The 18,169-nt window shown below is 45.1% G+C and overlaps 1 protein-coding gene across 1 annotated transcript in view; it reads left to right on the forward strand.

Annotated features, from left to right (window-relative positions):
* The first annotated feature begins 261 nt into the window (after nucleotides 1-261).
* Nucleotides 262-18,169, forward strand: part of PLPP3 (phospholipid phosphatase 3) — a 79,017-nt gene continuing 61,109 nt past the window's right edge. Inside the window, exon 1 of the mRNA XM_037043172.1 lies at nucleotides 262-996. Coding sequence (XP_036899067.1) covers nucleotides 858-996 — 139 coding nt within the window. The 5' untranslated portion in view covers nucleotides 262-857. The remainder of the gene's footprint in view (nucleotides 997-18,169) is intronic.

An 18,169-nucleotide genomic window follows, 5' to 3' on the forward strand; every position in this document is an offset into this window, starting at 1 on the left:
AAACCTCAAATTTGTGAGGAGAAATGCATTTTAGCTGCACAGCCTTAACTTGCTGGCCCGAGGCCAGCAAGACATTTTTTTTTCAAATTTATATATTTTTTTCCTTTTGTGACAATCTGATGTTTCTGAACGCTAGGGGCTCCCTGATTCTCTGGCTTGAGAGTAACTTTTTCTTTTAGATTTTTTTAAAAGGGGGTGGGGGAAAATGTGGCCTTAATTATGCTACGTCTTAGGCAGCTTAAGGAAGGGGCCGTGCTTTCTGAATCCCTTCAGAGCCAAGTGAGGAGGGCCCTCTTGTTCCCTCTCTCTCTTTTTAAAGGACCTCGTGAAATAAAAGTGCAGAAAACAAACCCAAGGCGATCACAGCAGCAGCCGCGGCGGCGGCAGCACAGCAACAGGAGGAGGAAAAGTTGGAGTTGGGGCCGGCGCTCGGAGCGGCTGGGCTGCGCGCAGCTCTCATTCATTAAGTCACCTAGCTGCGGAGGAAGGTGGTGGAGCGCCCGCGCTGCCCACTGGCTCGCTCGAGCTCACGGACTCGCGCCAGCCCAGCGCCTCTCGGGCAGCGCAGCTCTGCAAAAGTTTCTGCTCGGGATTTGGCTTTCTTCCCTTTGGACTTTCGAACGATTTGGGGTTGAGAGAGGAGAGAAAACGGAGGCACTCAAGGGGAGCAGCAAACACCACCATCTGCGTTGAGAGCAGGCAGCGAAGCCGCACTCTCGCTTCCGAGCCCCAAACCCGGGCCGACCCGCCAACTCTCCCGAGCAGCCTCGGCCAGGAAGCGACCCCAGCGTCTGGGTGTGTGGCTCCTGTTGCGGGGCGTCTTCGCGGGGCGGGAGGCTCGCGCCGCAGCCAGCGCCATGCAAAACTACAAGTACGACAAGCCGATCGTCCCGGAGAGCAAGAACGGCGGCAGCCCTTCGCTCAACAACAGCCCGAGGAAGGGCGGCAGCAAGCGGGCGCTGCTCATCTGCCTCGACCTCTTTTGCCTCTTTATGGGTGAGCCCAGCCCCGCTGTCCCTTGGCCCCTCGGCCCCTCGGCTCTCGGCGCGGGTCCCAGGCCGGCTGGGTGCCTGCGTGCTGGGCTCCGCACTTCCTCGCTGGCGCGGGGCCGCCAGCCGGCCGCGTCTCCGGGCGCTGCCGCGGTGTCAGCCCCTGGAGGCCCCCGCAGCCTTCTTGGGGAGACTTCGCTCTCCTTTTGGCCCCCTGGCCCGCGCCCTCCCCGATCCCATCGACTTCCCGGCCTGCACTTGAATGTTTGGGCGTGCTTAGGCTTTCGCGGGCAACTGTAAACCCACTCCTTAAAAGCCCTCACCACTTGGAAGCCCAGGTGGAATCCCACGGGAAGTGTGGGTTCATCCTTTTAGTTAGGGGAAGTTGGCTGAACCACGATCTAGAGCCAGCGGATAGCTTGTGGCCCTCCATCTAAGTAAAATGGATCTGCTGGAGCGCCGGGCTCCTGCCTGGAGCCGAGCTGCCTTCCCCTGACTGTATGTAAACATCCAACCCCTTCCGCCGTTGCTGCCCTGGCCGGGCCAGATCTGAAAGCTGGCCTTCCACTTGCTCCTCGCCTCAACGCCCCCTACCCCCGGGGTTTAGAAGGTGCTCTCTGGGGGACTGATGCGTGGTACCCATTCTGTAGTGACTACTTCTTAAGCGCCTACTGTGTGCCAGGGGGTAATTTTAACTAGCTCTCTCTTTGACTCAGTGCTGTTCGGGTGAAGAGCCCCATTTCACGGATGGGGAAACTGAGGCACTGGGAAAACAAGCCACGATCAAGTTTTAGGACCACAATTAATGCACCTCAGAAAGCGGAGACGATAGTCCACTGCTGTTTATCAAACTAGTTGGAAGGGCTGTGGGAGTGAAAGGAGTTGGAGTGGGAGAGTAAGGATTTATGAACTCGGTGCAGGGAGGGAAAAGCTATTGACACGGACCTGCAGAAGTTCCAAGGTTGAAGTCAGCGTAGTTTTTTTTTTTTTTTGAAGTGAATCATGGTGTAGTGGAAAGAGCACAGGACTTGTCATCAGAACCCTGCCCCTCTGCCACTTCTTGGGTGTGCCACCTAACTGCCTTATTGGCCTCAGTTTCCTCATCAGTTGGGTGAGTGGGCTGAACTAGATGCTCTACGGGGCCCCTTTCTGCATTAAGAACTCGGATTTGGTCCAGGAGCTGCTCTGCCAACTCTGCTAACTGAGAAACATCTGTGTTCCCTATTCAGTCCCCTTAAAATAGAACTCCTGCACTGAGACTTACCCTCCCCTTTGAAATGGATTTGTCCAGGCAGATTGTGCAAACTAGAGATCTCTTGGGCTGGACTTAATGCTCCCTCTGTTTATGACTTTCTGTAGCAGGGTCCTTTGGCTTGCGACGCATAGTAAATTTTGAGAGTCAAAGAAAGATGGGACTCTAAAGGATTTAAAAATTGAGCTGTGTGCAAAGGAGGAAAGGTGACTGAAAAATCCCATCCCCGCCTCTTCGCGGAAATTCAACCTTAAGATGCTATGTAAGAAATTGTCACTGGGGGGCCCACCTTCCTGAAAGTGGCTGGCTTATTATCATGCACAGTGGGAAGATTAGTACTTTCTTTGCCAAACTATTGAATTTTTAAAAGACCTTCTCTGGTTCTGGGGAGAATCAGGAAATGCTAAACATATTGAATCTGTTCACTGTAAACTTGCCTGGAGCTCCCAGTGTCTACTGGTATGTTGGGTTGGTGGTGGGATGAGCGAGCGCTTTCTTGCCAGCCGGTGCGGTGTGCCTCCTACTAACCTACTTTCTGATTAGGAAAGCCCAGCTGGCATACTTACTTGACAGCCTTTATGGCCTTATTACTCTCCTCCAGTCCCAGGAGATGGTGTATTATTATTGAAAGAGAAAGACTGTGAAGGAATTTGCAAAAAGACACACATGTATTAGCAATGTAGACAGGGACACAAACCCCAAGCTGCCCTGCTGGGCATGGGAAGTGTAAGAAAGGTGTATGTTTCACCTGCCCCAACTCTCCCCGACCCCCAGCCCCATCATCCAGAGCTAATATTCTAAACCTAGTTGGTATGTTTACTTACTGATGGCCTGTTTGAGTAGGTGATTTTGTTTACCTCTAAAAAGTAATGATAACAGAACCTTGTATTTTATTACAAGACACACATCGCTATCCATTTAATGTACGTGCCTTGCCATTCGAGCCATGACAACTAAGTCATTTTTGAAGTGTCTTATAGATGCCTCCCCTATGAGTAGGTCTAATTACAATACCACTGATTTAATACCTCTAACCACTTTAGTGGGGAAACCTGTAAGGCAAATATTTGCTTGAGATATTTATGCAAGAGAACTCTCTTTGGCTTCCAAAAGAAAATTAATAACACAACATGTGATTTTAATATTCCACACACCAAAGTCCTGAAAAAAATTGTTTCTACTTGCTTCGCTTTTTGCCTAAGACTGTCAGTATGGTTTAATTTTTAATAGTTTATTGATCATATGGTCTGGATTACAGGGCACTAATATATTAAAAAGAGAGAAATAGTTTTCTGTTTATTCTCTCATAGGAATATACACCAAGCTTCATCTTCTTGTATCTGGAAAAAATAAAAGCCCATGTGCTGTGCAACTGGAACTATGCAAGCAGTTTAACTTGTTCCACGTACCTTTATGGAATGTCAAATTCATGGTGAAAAAAAAAAAGTCCACTAGCTTGAAGGCCAAGAGTCTGGTGTCAGAGAACGCCAATGGGACTTTACCTCCCAGTGAACAGCAAACTATCTTTACTTTTGCTGACTAGTTGTTTTTATAAATACAGTAATGAGTCTTGGCATGGTAGCTATTCTGAAATGGAGTTCGTTGTGCCTTCAATTAAGTGGTCTATACACCTCCTGTTTTCTGCGCCTTGGTTCTGGTGTGTGAGGTTCCACGAGAGCAGCAGAGAATATCCTCAGGCAAGAAGGGGGGTGCATTTACTACCATTAGCTTATTTTTTAAGTGAGTGAGTCACTTGAAAAATAAGTTGAGTTATTTTTCAAGTGCTCGTCACTGAAACCCTCATGAAGAGGTTATTTCCATTTTATAGATGAGGAGACCAAGTATCAGCAAAAGGAAGGACATACTGAAGTCGGTTTGGGTTGGTGTTGAATTCTCAGGGAGCTTGACTGGAGTCCATGCCTCTTCCTGTGCCTATCTCAAGAGTCTTAAATCTCAGATTCTCATCAGAAAATCCTGAAACCCAGTTTGCAGAGAATCCTGCCTTTCCACATTTCTTCCGAGTTACCCATTGGCGCCTAAGCAGGTAGATAAAGGCTGTTCAAACTCTGCTGGTCAGTCGTATGGCCTTGTTTTGACTGGGGGCTAGTTCCAGTACTAAGTAATTCCCAGATTTGGAGGCACCTTTTACCCCATGAAACAGTGGTTCCAAAGAAGGAACACAAAGCAATACATGGCTGTTCCACAATGCAGTTTTGGTAAATCCATGTTGAGCGTCTGTTTCTGTGCCTTGCCTTCCCTCTTCCCCATCCCCTTTCCTAGATACGCGTGGAGGTCCTTCTTCCAACCTGTACACTTTGCTGGGTTGGCAGTTAGACAGGTCCAGCTTTTTGTCCTGTGATCCTTGTTCAAGGCCCTTTGTCTTCTGAGTGCAGTTAGCTCGTTTGCAAAACGATAATCAGAAGGGCCACTAACCATATTGCTGTGAGGATCAGAAGAAACATTGGGTGTGAAATTTATTTTGTCACTCTCAAGACGTGGACAAATGCAAAAGAGGAATGATCTGGAGCCCTGGATGAAGGTTTTGTGGTTGTCTTCATACCTTGTGTCTCATGGGTAGATTAGGTTGTGAAATACATACTCAGTACTGATGTTATAGTGAAGAACGCAAACCCTTTGCTGGAGAAAGGCACATTTGCCCAGTAAATTGAGGACCGGTGATTTCCGTTCATTGTTGATCTAAACTTTGGCAGAGTTCTTGAGCCCTAGATGACCATCTAATTCTTTTTAGAGAGAGTTCTTTTGATCAGAAAGACTGTTCATTTGGCTTTTGATACCCGAAGGTAGGTTAGCTGGATACCAGGGTGGGATGTTTAAGGAATCAGGTGGTGGTCAGGTTCGTCTGAAGGTCCCACCAGAAAGCAAAGTCACTGGGTGGAGAGTCATGAGGCAAGGGGAAAGACGTTCAGACAGGCAGCCACCTTGCTATATGCTTTATTTGTTCTGAAATGTTTCTGGACATTTCTCAGTTTGCAATTAAGTGGTTAAAATGTAATTCTAGCACCAGTGCCATATATGGGATACATAAAAGCATCATCTGTTATTAAACTATTCACTTTTAATAATGAGAGGGAGGCAGTGTTGTGTAGTGAAGAGACAACAGGTGATTTGGAAGCTTCAGATCCCTGGCCAACCAGTGCCGCCATCTAGTTGTGAGGTTGTGGATAAGTAAGCATTCAATGGATCTCAGTTTTCTTTTCCCCCATTGATAAATGGCTGGTTGGGCGAGGTCATGTCCAATGTCTAAGGCTGTCATGCAACATTCAGTGACCAATTTCAAGAAAAGAGGAATGACATTCATATATGTTGACTGTCTTCCTCGTGCTCACCGCCTGTTTAGTCTTCATTGTACGTAATCTCACTGAGTCCTCACAACGATGAGGGGCCTATTGAAATGAGTTCTGGTCTTGTACCCTCGTTACCTGGCTGTGTGACTTGGTGGAGATTCACTTGACTTTTGGGGGCCTTTGTTTCTTTATCATTGCAATAAAAGGAAGGGACTAGATAGTCTCTCAGAGCCCTTCTAGCTCTCACAATTTTATTGGCCTGTGCTGGTAGGTATGGTGATGTAGAAACTCAGTAATTACTTCTCTAATAACAACATGACATGTTTTACCAAAGAACTGGTGCCGACAGTTTGCTTACCCTACTTATTCTGGAGAGATAGTAAGTACTTTTACTGGAGTTAACCCAGTATCCTGAAGAACAGGCTAAACTTCTCCTCCCTGGCTGGATGTGCCCTTTCACCTGCCTGCTGAAATTTATGGTCATCACAAGCAAGCAAATAAATAAGGGGACCTTCCTGCTTTCTGTTGCTCTGTTATTATATTCACTAAGTACGGGTTATTGAGTTATTAAAAATAAGTCAATAGGTTTTGGTAGCTTAATCTATTATGTGAACCACAGAATATAGGAACAGACTTTCCTTAATCAACTGGTGAACCCTCTAGTTGAGCGTCCTGCGTGGACTGAAACGAAGAAAGGAACTCAGTCGGTAGGCCCAGCTGACTCTCCTAGGATAGCTGAAACCCCCTATTTTCTCTGGTCCAGAATGGCTGTTTTTTTTCTTTGCCCCTTTTTCCCTAATTTTTTCCTATACTTAGTAGATATACCATGGGGGTGTAGCTGCCTTTGGGGGAGACTACTAAAACCGGAGTGGGTGGCCTTTTCCACTATTAGCCCTTTGGATTTCCTGTCCATTTTGGAGTCTCCCCCCCACCCCGTGCTGTTGTTGAGGCTGGCAAGCCCCCTTGGTCACAGTGTGATGCTAATGAGACCATAGGAAGGACTTCTTCCGGGTGTAGGCAGTTATATTTATGGAGAAACTCTGCCCCGTGTGCCAGTTGGATTCAGTACGCATTGTTTGGGTAGTCATAATCTATTTTGGGGATGCCCACTATGTCAATATTACACAAATTCACCTGATAAGGAGACCCACCTGGTGTGAAATACAGATTCTCAGACCCCTTCCTGGGAGAGGACAATGCAGTAGGCTTTGGGCCGGCGCCTGGGATTTTTGTATTTTGTCAAAGCTTCTGATGATTCCTATCAGGGCCATTTGAGAATTACTGTGCTGTTTAGCTGCTGATGTCTTAAGGGCGATGATCTGTGGAGAGGGCTTTTGGTCCCTGTACTGAATGCTCTGGCACCTGCCACGTTGTTAGGTTGTCTGTACTTTTTTTTGTTTTTCATTTGTGGCCTGTGTACCTGTCTTTCTCAGTAAAGACAATCCAACTTGTTACAGTTCTCCCAAAGGAAAAAGTTAGCCTCTGGGTGCCACCCTGAGGTCTGCTGTGATTTTTAGTGCAAGGACTTGGGGTGTCTCCTAATTGTCAAGAGGCTGGGATTTGTTCTTATTTCCCAGTTCCAAACTGAGTTCTAGGTAGTCGATGTTGCCAGCCAACTGGCCACTTTGGATAAATGAGGTGTTAACACTATAAATATTTTCTTTTGAGATACCGAAGTTTGTGTGTGAGTAAAAAGTGAATGGAATAAATTAGATTCCCCAACAGAGCCTTTAAAAGATCAAAATTAGCTTGGCAAAGTATCATAGAAATAATACAAGATTTGGATTCACGTACAGATGGGGTTGAATCTTGACATAAAGCTAAGATAGAGGTGACCTGGGCAAAAATTATTTAACCTTTTCAGGCTTCAGTTTTCTGATCTGTAAAGGAAACAAGCAAACTGGTGACACCCCTGTGTGATAACACTCAGATGACACCGTGGATCGGAAAGCACTTTGAAAAGGTAAAAAGCACTGTACTATTAGGTATTATGTTGGTGGTGTTATTCATAGTAACAGTGCTAATCTCCTTTCCTTCCCAGTGCCCTTAGTCCCAGTGGGTCTATGCAGTCCTCTTTCATTTTTTTGACACCAGTGTTGCCTAAAATACATGAAGAGAAACCACCGTGAGGAGCATTGTAAGCAAAAACCAGGCAGAAGGAATGAAAGTGTTCCTCATTAGCTGAGGAAGAGCAGCGGCAGGTTTCCTGGTCCGGGAATTACAGTGCAGGAGCCTCAGCTGCCTTCGGTGGCTGCGTCCTCCCCTTTGAAGGGAAGATGGCCATGCCATCTTGAAAGAAAGACAAATACCCTGCAGGAGGGCGAGAGGAGGTTTGGACAAATGGTCTCTTTTAGCATCAACTCTTCCCTGTGTCTGTTGTCAGCCCAGGGAAAAACCTAACTAAATACCATCGCTGTGATTGAAAAGGATCAAAATGCTTGTTTATCCAGGGTACTCTGGCTATTGGTTGAAGAAAGGAGTAACTGTTCTGGTGATCGTGTTTATTACTCATGCTAACATGTGATATAGATGTTAGATCCCTTTTATAGATGAGGAGGCAACTGCAGCCCAGAGAAGTTAAGTAATTCACACAAGGACACCCAGCTCCTAGGTAGTCATCAGAGCTCTGGTCAGCTTAGCCTGCTGCCCACTTTTCAATGCAATTAATGAAATTGCATTTTCCATTTCATTCATTTATTTAAATTGTATTGAGTCAGAATATGTACAGACTGTTCTGTAAGGCTCAGTAAAGGACACAAATGGGAGTCTTAACTCAAGGATCAGTTTGAATAGTGGACGAGAGAGTTTTACATAAATAATTGCGACGTAGCTTAGAGTGTGCTGAATGAGTCTCTCTGTGGGCATAATAAAATACCACCAGAACAATTCTTCATTGTCCAGATTCATGGAACTTGAAAGTACCTTAGAGATAGCATTATCAACGGTGCCAAGGTCATTTTTTATCTCGGTCACAGAAGCAGGCCCCTTTGAACAGGGGAAGGCTGGGAGGTCTGAGGGGCAAAGCACAGGCTTTAGAGTCAGACAGATGGGAGGTTACTTACTACTGTTCGCTGTGTAAGCTTAGGCAAGTTACTGGGGGTCTCTGAGGCCTCAGCCATCTCGTTTGTAAGATGGGATAATAGGTGCATGTGACGTTGTGAGGCCATGCCTAGCACAGAGCATGGCGCATGCACACCCCACTCAACTGGTGGTGGCCACTCTCATCACAATGTCCATGGAGCCCTGCCCCGTGCCCTGGATTCCTGCGCGGTGAGCCTGAGGCCTGGACTGGCTACTAATGAATTGTTCAGTTATAGTGAAGGAGAAGGGCCTAGAACCAAGGTCTTGGCTTTCGACCATTTTGCCTTTCTGGTGTTTACTTGTCAGTGTGAAATTTGATGCCGTCTGTGAGGCAGAGTTCGGGAGCGCTGTAGGCTCTTCTTTCTCTGGCCTGCCTCTATTAAAAGAGGAACAAGACAAACAGGTTTAACTTTCAATCCAGATCAGCTGGTGGTAATTGAGTGAGGCCAGAGATACATGGGACCAATTTGAAGGACTAGACCATTTTTGATATATTACTTTTCTTCAAACAGGTGCGTGTTCTAGAAAGCGCTTATTACCAAAGACAGCTGCTGACTGATTGGAGCTTAAACAGGCACCATTTTTTTAAAATGATGTATTCAAAGGAGAGAAGAAAGAGAACCCATATTTTCCAAGTTTTGCTTTTTAAAAACTTCTCCACTATCTCTTAAAGTAGAGGTTATTCTGATTTGACTGAGGAGGAAACTGAGTCTCAGATTAAATAAGTTTGTCAAGGTCCTGCATTAATTGGCGGACATTCAAATGAAGTCTAGGTCAGGTTCTTGAACATCCCTGTGAAACTATTCTTCCTTTAGATCCCGATTAAATGATAAATTATAATCTGCCTTAAAATTCCCAAATTTAAAACAAACCAAACAAAATAACACGCATAAGACCCAGCTGGAAACTTTTGAAAGAGAGTTGATTTCTGTGTGCTTTGAAAGTCTACGTTGCAATCAGAGTATTGGTGGTAAGTGTGTTTTTGAGGTTTGTCGTAAACGAACTAAATTATATGCCCAAGAGTTGCGTAGAGAAATGCAAATCAGTGTAAGTGCCTTGTCATAATGAGCAGTGTGCTTTGGTTCCTGTTTATGCGTCTCTAAAACATGTAACACATGTGATTATATTGACACGAAGGAAGCTGTTCTCATTGATGGTTTCCTTATATCAGGCCCCAAACTAGTCTGTGGTATCAGTCATGTAATTTCTAGAGAGCCTGCTTAGTGAAGTCTGTGTTTGTATCTGTCTTTTCGAGTACACATCTTTTGCCTGTGTTTCTTGAGCACCTACTAGATCTAGGGGGTTTCTTGCCTTTTAAGGATTCCCAGGCTGTGTGCGCACACACACACACAGTGATGCTGACTTTGTCGTGGTGAGGAAGAGACAAGTTTGGTGGCAGTGATGGAGTTTGCTTAAGGGCATGGGCCTGGAAATACCTTTAGCCACGCAGGGGTAGAGGGTATTGTGGCTAAGGTCACAGTAGGTGCTAAGATGCTGGGGAAGGGTGAGGAGTTGGAGTCCAGGCAGGGTGTATTTGCATTGAGTGGGGCAAAGACGCTCGAGGAGATGAGGCTGGAGAAGTAGGTTGGAGCCAGATTATAAAAATAAAAGCAGGCTGCACATGGCAGGCAGCTACAGAACTTGAACTTTATTTGGGAGGACCAGCGGAGCAAATAAAGTTTTATTTTTGTTTTCGTTTTCCTTTCATTATGGAACATTTTGTATAGAAACTAAACGCAGTCTAGAGCAGGGGGTGGAACTGCTAGGTCACGGGGTTAACTTGATGTTAAACGTTCTGAGCGACTGCCAAACAGTTTTCCAGGGTGGCTGTCCCAGGTTAGAAATAACATAAGGTTAAAATATGAAGAACAAAGTACAGAAGTTTTACTGACAACACTTAGACTGACATATTGTGAAAAAAACTAAGGAGATCATTCTAAGCTGATTCACCTTGATCACTGGGTTTGAGGGAAAGAAACTTGGAGGTGGAGAGGGGAGACCAACTGGGAAGAGGGTAGAACCTAAGGCATCAGGGGAGAGAGGGAAGGAGGATGGGCAAGAAACAGGTAGCAGGTAGTTCCTGATTCTCTGGTTGGGGACTTCTGAGCTGTGAGGATGCCGCTCCCTCCACTTCAAATGCAGTGTTTCTAGAAAACTTAAAAATCCTTATTATAGGATTAGCAAACGCAAAAGTTTTACCAAGGACTTTTGGAATGAGCATATTCATGAAACCACTATAATGTCTCTTTGTTCTTAGGGGCATTTTTTCACCAATAAACCATTTTTAATCTAGTAATGTCACTGGATTTAAGACAAGTGAGCAGAGAACAATAATGCTGATTAGAAATAGGTGCTGGGTTGTCCGCCAGCCCCGTGTGGCCGCCGAGTAACACACTTCCTCCAACCAGGGTGTGGCAAGCGGATTCCTGCCTCCGCGGAGGACAGAAGCCTTGAATCTTCAGAGTTCCTTGAAGACAGTTGAAAGTCTCAATATTAATATTAAAACCTATTTATTACTAGGACCTGCATAACAAGATTTTTAGGACCATGAACTAGAACTGCACTTCCTGATAAAGAGGATTATTCGCACTTCCCCCCTGTATACGTAGTTACCACCTCAGGAATTAGATTGCCATGCGTCTTTTAGACTCGTGTGTTGGATGCTTGGAAGTGTGAAAGAATATAAGGCGCAAGTAAGTACAAACCTTTAGGAATTAGGTGGAGCGTCAAGTTGTGAATGGCACTTACCAGCGCGTGGAAAATTAAGCCGCATGTATTACAAGAGGTGAGGAAAAGGGGGCTTTATTATTGGGGGCTTTGGTTTGGATGATACCTCACTCGGTCTTTTCAACAACAGCAGAAGGACGATGTCAGTAACCTGGTTTGGCAACTCGGTGAGGTGAACGGTTTGCCCAGGTTCTCGTGGCTAACGCAGTGTTGGGGCTGGTGTGTGGACTCGGGCCTGCCTGGCTAAGGACAGTGGCTCACATTTATCCGGTGCTGGCTTTGTGCTTCCCGCTGGCTTAAGCACTGTGCGTTCATTCCCTCCTTTCATCCTCCTTGTTACTGCTGTCTTCAGTTTTGCAGAACTCAGGTGCAGAGAGGTGAAAAATGTCTACCGAAGGCTGTGCAGCGAGCGAGTCGGAGAGCCGGGGCCAGCCTGTCTTGAGGCCAATCTTCACCACGAGCCTCTATTGCTTATGTTTTCTGAAACCCTGATTTTTCCCAGCCCCGGCTGGCTTTCACATCGGCAATACGATGCATTGTCCAGAATGAGCGAGTCCTGTGGCTCTCAGCCTGGGTTCTCTGGACCTGTAGAGATCCAGCAGGGCAGCCGTGCAGCCTCATGGTCCTTTCAGCACTTAAGAAATACCTAATGTGCACTGTAGGCTTCCCGGTGATTAACTTGCTCAGGGTGACTCAAAGGCGAGCCTCTGCCTAGACTACTCGGAGCATCTGCATTTTCCTGGTTGTTTGGATTGGGAACGGCACCTGTCAGCTCTGTCTAGGCTTGCCGCTCATTTTCATGAACGAGGAGATGGGACTGGCACTTTGTACACTTTGATTAATAAAAGTGGAGAAATTCTTTTAAACAGTTTATTTCCTAGATAAAGATGCCTTCCGCACATAACAGAGGCTCAAGAAAGAACTGGGAGGGGTCTTTAGTGGAGAAAAGGTGGGACATCCTAGAGAGGACAAGCAGCAATATGTATGTAAAAGAGAGAAGGACCACCGGATGCTGGGAAGGTCCCCTAAAGGGGGGACCCCTAGTTCAGATATTTGAACTAGGCCTTTGTGCCTCCTACCAGGCAGCAGTAATGGGTTGCCATAGTCCTGATCTGCTGTCATTGTGGTTTGGTGTAACCTCTGGGTCACATTGAGAAATTCTGAGCTTCTCTGGTTAGCGGCTGCGGATGCTGCACCTTCATTAAATGCAGTAAATAGGCCTTCCACCAGTAGCCTCTTCCCCACAAATGACCCACATTGTTGTAGAGTTAGCAACCACTGACAGGAAGTGGCAGAAATGTTGCTCAGCTGCACAGTCATTTCATTAGACACTTGCCTGTATAGTTGTTTCGGTCAGTTCAGCCTATGTAAGTTTCTAGGGATGAATGGCCTAATACACTGTTTCTCATCATTGCATGTGTCTTGCTTGTCATCTTGGTCCTAACCAATATTTTGATGAAGTAAAGGGATAGTGTCTTCTCTGGGTGCATCTGCACATACTGTGAATCACAGGGAGGAACTTCTGGCAGGCTGAGATTTTTAAACATATTTCCAAGGGGTTACCGATTTACTTGAGTCTTCAGTTTAGTAGGTTTCTCATTTCAGTCTGTTTGGAAAGTGGGGCTCCAATGACCTGGCAGGAGGGATGATGGGCTGCACTCACCCCTGTAAACCACTGCTTTGCAAGGTCTGGACCTCAGCCATTGTACATGCAGAAGTCCTAGGAGCTGCCTGGGACATTAGAATGTAGTTCTTGGGTCAAAACATTCATCATACAGGGGAAAATGAACCATCTTTTCCTAAAGCCATTGATGGGGTTGAAAAATCTATAATTATAATTTTGTCTTAAATGGGTCATTTATAGTTGTTCTGGCCTCAGCTGAGAAATTCAGATGTTTATTATTAATTAATAATCTCACTGAATAGTCCTACCAAATGATAATGGATGCATCTAAAATTTGAATGTAAATACCCTTTGTTACCTCGATTGATTTTTCTCTTTTGGATCTCCTGTTCTCCAGCACTGAAAAAGCAACTAAACAAAACACCAAAACTACCTCTCCCAGAATATTATTATTTCTGAATGTCAACTGGAAAAGGAACATTTTTGAACCTTTATAGTTAGGCATAGTCATGTATCTCATAAAACTGCACAGTCCTGAGGGGAGATACTGCTCTGATTGATTTTCAAGGTGAGGCAGTTGCCCTTTGGAGAGGTTGGGGGGCCTGCTGGGATCCTGCGACTGGAAAATGCTTGACCAGCTGGGATAAGACCCAACCAGCACCTATGCACTTTCTTCCAGCAACGGAAGCTAGCATTGGAATTGGCATTGAATACAATTTTCAATAATATGCATACGAGCACAGCAAGCAAACTAGAAAGTTTTTAAATGAAATTATCAGGTCTTGTTAAGTGTTCGACCGTGACTTGGAGTTGAAAGTAATTTGCTCATTTTAGTGTTGCCTGTTTGATTGTAAATTCTTAGAGGATAGAGATTAGACTCAAAACCTCTAGGCTGGAAGGCCGAGGGGCATGACCTTGACAGAATGCTTCTCTGGCAGGTGGTAGTGAAAGGGGCTTTACATGCATTGGCAACTTACTTGAATTTCACAACAACTCTAAGAAGGAGGGGGTTGGAGTTCATTTCAGACTTTCATAACCTGGTCCACAGTGCCCATCTCAACTCTTCTGGGGAGGTGGGTGGTGACACATTATTAATAATTGAACTAGTTAATCACCAGCAAAGGTGGTTTACTGAGATTCCAGGGGAAGTGCTTTGCTAGAATCTGCTTTGAGCTGGCTGCTAGGACCACTCATCCACTTTTACTGAAAATATGTCAAAGATAATCTCAGCACCAGTTCTGTAGAGTCTTAAAAGGGCAGAGCCATGGTTGGGAATACTTTGCCAATTTCATACAGAAATGGAATGACTTTTATGCACGGGGATAGAACTGCATATTTTATTAATTCTTCTTATCAGCCTCCTCCAAAGGTCTTAAAAAGCCAAGGAAATGCGACATTTTGCATGATGTAGCCTACCCTTTGGTTAAAGGCTCTGTGTATTTCCCAGGCTATTGTGGGGCTGCTATTCAGTGGGGATTTGAATGGTGGTGGTGTGATTAGCATGAGAGCAAGTGTATAAAGTAGGTCTTTTTTCCCTCTTTCCTAAAAGAAGTTTTGTGGCATTTCTTTTTCTGACAGAGTTGGCATGAAGCTTTGACAAACACAGACCGATGGAAAAAAAATAGGACTTCGAGAAAGCCCGTTTTATACAGGCCCTTCACACTTAGAATGCAGAGCAGCAAGGCAGCTGGCGAGAGACACCGCAGATCATAGGAGTCATAGCAAGGGCTCTTCCTCCGCCGAGGACTGGTGATGGATGGGAAATACAAGGCCGATGGGAAACTCTACCCTTGGCTCTTGACCGTTCTCTGTTGTCAGAGAAGTACAGATGAGAACATTCCTGTTGTTTGTCTAATTTATCCCTGAGTGTTTGTTGAGATAAATGCAGAGCACTGAGGGAGATACAAGCAGTACAAGGGGAAGATCCTGCCCTCCGGGGGCAGGTGAGAGGATGAGGAGATAGACCCACCAGCTGCGGGCGGAGAAAACTTGGCCAGAAGTCTTCAGCTGATAATTAAATGAAATTAAAAAAAAATAAAAGTCTAGCTGAATGCTGGGCTGGGCTCTGTTTCCAGCTTGGCTCTGTTAGTTGGGTGCCCGTTGGCCAGTCACCGGCACCTCAGGTACAAGAGGGTGATGGCCCACTGTCTGCCTGCCACACAGAGCTGTTGAGACCAAAGGGATGGGTATCCATACAGGAAAAGGCTTTGAAGCATTGCGACCGTAAAGTTGTATTTGTACATGAATATAATTTTCTTTTATCTTCTGAATCTGAGCTCTCTAATCTAGTTCTGTCCCGTTTTATGCACATTCCAATTACATAGAGAGCTGAGAACATTTCTGTACAGGCGCCTCCCACCTGCACCCGACCTAGGGGGACAGCCTCCCCTCTCTATACCCTTTATGCAGTGAGTATACAGGAGTTATTTCTCAAACTGCAATTCTGATCATGTGGGTGTAGGTCCTTCTCTGTAGAACAGGACTTTTATCACCCTCGTTAACTACAAAGTCGATGGAGGAGCATGTGAGAGAGACCCTTAAGAATGTGGCTCTACCAACCCTTTCTACTCCCCACTCCCCCGATTCATTGCCTTGTTTCCAGCCTCTCCACTCCCCCCTTTGCCCTTGTCCCAGACAGCTCCAGTCTTTGGCAAGTCCAGTCACTTTGCTGCTCATGTCATTCTTTTTCCTTAGTGTGTGCTACTCACTGCTCAATACTCAGGTCAAGCTCCACCCACTCTGAGAAGCCTTTCCTGATTTCCTTGGGGCAGAACTCAGTCTGGTTTGGACTTCCAAGCACTTTGTGTTGACCATTCCCATATAAAACTCTGGTTGGTTTCACACCTTTGTATGGTTTTATCTGAATAGATTATGATTTCCTTGTACATAATGGGTGTGCAAAAAATTTTATTGAAGAAAATGTCAATGAAAAGTTATTTTAGAAAATACAGACAAGAAGCAAAAAGAAAAATAAACTTTTTGTTGCCTGTACTACTACAAGCCTAAGGCAGCCACTGGCATGGTATCTCTTTCTATAAATAGCTTAATTATTATTAAGTATAATTATACAGCTAAACGCTGGGTATCTAATACTTGCCTTCTGCAAGTCAGTGTGATGAAATGGAAAAAACCTTTGCTTACTAGAGTTTGTACTAGCCCATAATAAAGTATTAACTAACCCGGGAGAATTGGGAATATGTAACTTAAGAGCAGCCAGGTAGTTTAAGTTCAATTTTGCCTTCCTGTAGTGTTTTGTACTTGGCCAACACACTGAATTTGTACTAACCATATTGGCTTCTATTAAAAAATAAGGGATTTAACTTACCTTCAAAGCCAGAGCTTCTCGATTCTGTGGGCTGAGATGGAAAGACCAAAAGGTCTGATTCAGGAGAGAAGAGAACTAAAAGCACAGAGAACGTAATGGGTTCCTGATGCTTCTGTGTTTTATTCAGTCCCTGCAGAATCCTCGTGGCGTTGGTGCATTACCCCAGCTTTACAGAGGGTAGAACTGAGGTGCAAAGAGGTTAGGTATTAGGAATTAACCTCAGAATTATGCATCTGATTTCAAAACTCGGGCCTCCAGACCGTTCAAACAGCCCTCCCCTTCTCCCGCCCATCGGGGCACAGCCCCCGGAACTCATCTTTTCCCACTTAGCACTCAGCCTCTACTTAGTACTGCCAGTGATGGAGAGTTTATTCCTTGGAGGCAGTTCTAAGTGTTCCAAGGGTTGTGGTAATATACGATCTTCCTTCCTATAATTGTAGCCCAGCATCAACTATGTTTGGTTCCATGGTGATAGGTAATTATTAGCATTAATAATAATATTAATGACTTTATAATTAAAAGCTCCTGAATAAATTATAGTAATGTGTCATTTCAACAAACATTCACTGAGCACCTTTAATGTACCTGGTACCTAATGTTGACTCGGATGTGGTCCCATTTTATAGATGGGAAAACTGGACTCAGAGAAGTTACTGTCTTAGAAAATGGGTGAAATCCAGAGGAAACAAAACTCTTATTTTACGCAGACTCAAGTTTAAATCCAGTAAACACCATATTTTAAAGTATCCCTTTATACCGTAGACTTGACTATTCTGCAAATCAGATATTGACCCATGTGTCAGTAATCTACAAGCCTCTTAAACCTCAACATGACATCCCAAAGCACAGTAATGCGGCAGTGGGCAAAAGCAGGCTTTCAGTTGTTCACATGGAAAATAATACAATAATTAATGACAAGAATAAAACTCTTGTGTTTCACATATTTGCCACTGCAAATCTACTTTTGGCCACCCCTCTAGGTTCTGACTGTAAAAAATGTTCCAAAAATATGATTGCTTTAATAGGGAATAACCATCTCATCATTCCTCCAAGTTCCTGCCAGCCTTATTTTGAGTGCACAGGTATTCTGAATGACATCCACCTGCATCCGAATTGGTCTCATTGTTTCCTGGACCCACCCCGCAGGTGTCTGCCTTCAGGCCTTTGATCATGGCTTCTCCCTTCAAAGCACGCGCTCCCCTTCTTCTCTGCCCATAGGAAAGGTATCCACTCTTCAGACTGGTTTCTGCTCACCCACTTCCTCACTTCTCCAGCTTTGGGACACTGTCACCTCGTTTCCAGCTCTGACACTAGTGACCTTAAACAAATCACTTACACTCTCTGGGTCTAACTTTTCTTTCCTAAACGATGGGGCAGAATTAGATGGGTCTTTAAGATCTGCTGAGGTCATCATGTAAAAGTGACAGTGGGAGGCCCTGACCGAGCTGAATTGTCGAGTCCTGTCCCAGGGTTGTGACATAAACGGGAACATGAAGAGATTTACCATCACGAGGCTTTCACAATTTTAACTTGGAGTCATAAAGTTGTAAACCTATTTAAGAAGCAGTGTGGCGCAATGGAAAGAGGATTTTGTCTTGGTGTCAGACGGTTCTGGGCACAAACCTGGGCCCCATTGTTTGTGAGCTTACCTGAGGCAAGGTGGTGACCTCCCTGAACTTCAGTTTCTTCATCTGTGAAATGGGGACAATAATTCCTGTCTTACCACTTGTCCCAAGATTAGAAGATGCCTGGCAGAGAGCCGGTTCTTCCACATTAGTCTACCCCCTATCCTAAAATTTTTTTGTTTGGAAACTGTTCTCTGTCATAGGTAATTAGCACGCTTCAGAACAAATAAGTATATGAAGC

Source organism: Sturnira hondurensis, unplaced genomic scaffold (assembly GCF_014824575.4).
Source record: "Sturnira hondurensis isolate 20B ecotype Veracruz unplaced genomic scaffold, ASM1482457v3 Scaffold0004068, whole genome shotgun sequence".
Classification (NCBI taxonomy): domain Eukaryota; kingdom Metazoa; phylum Chordata; class Mammalia; order Chiroptera; family Phyllostomidae; genus Sturnira; species Sturnira hondurensis.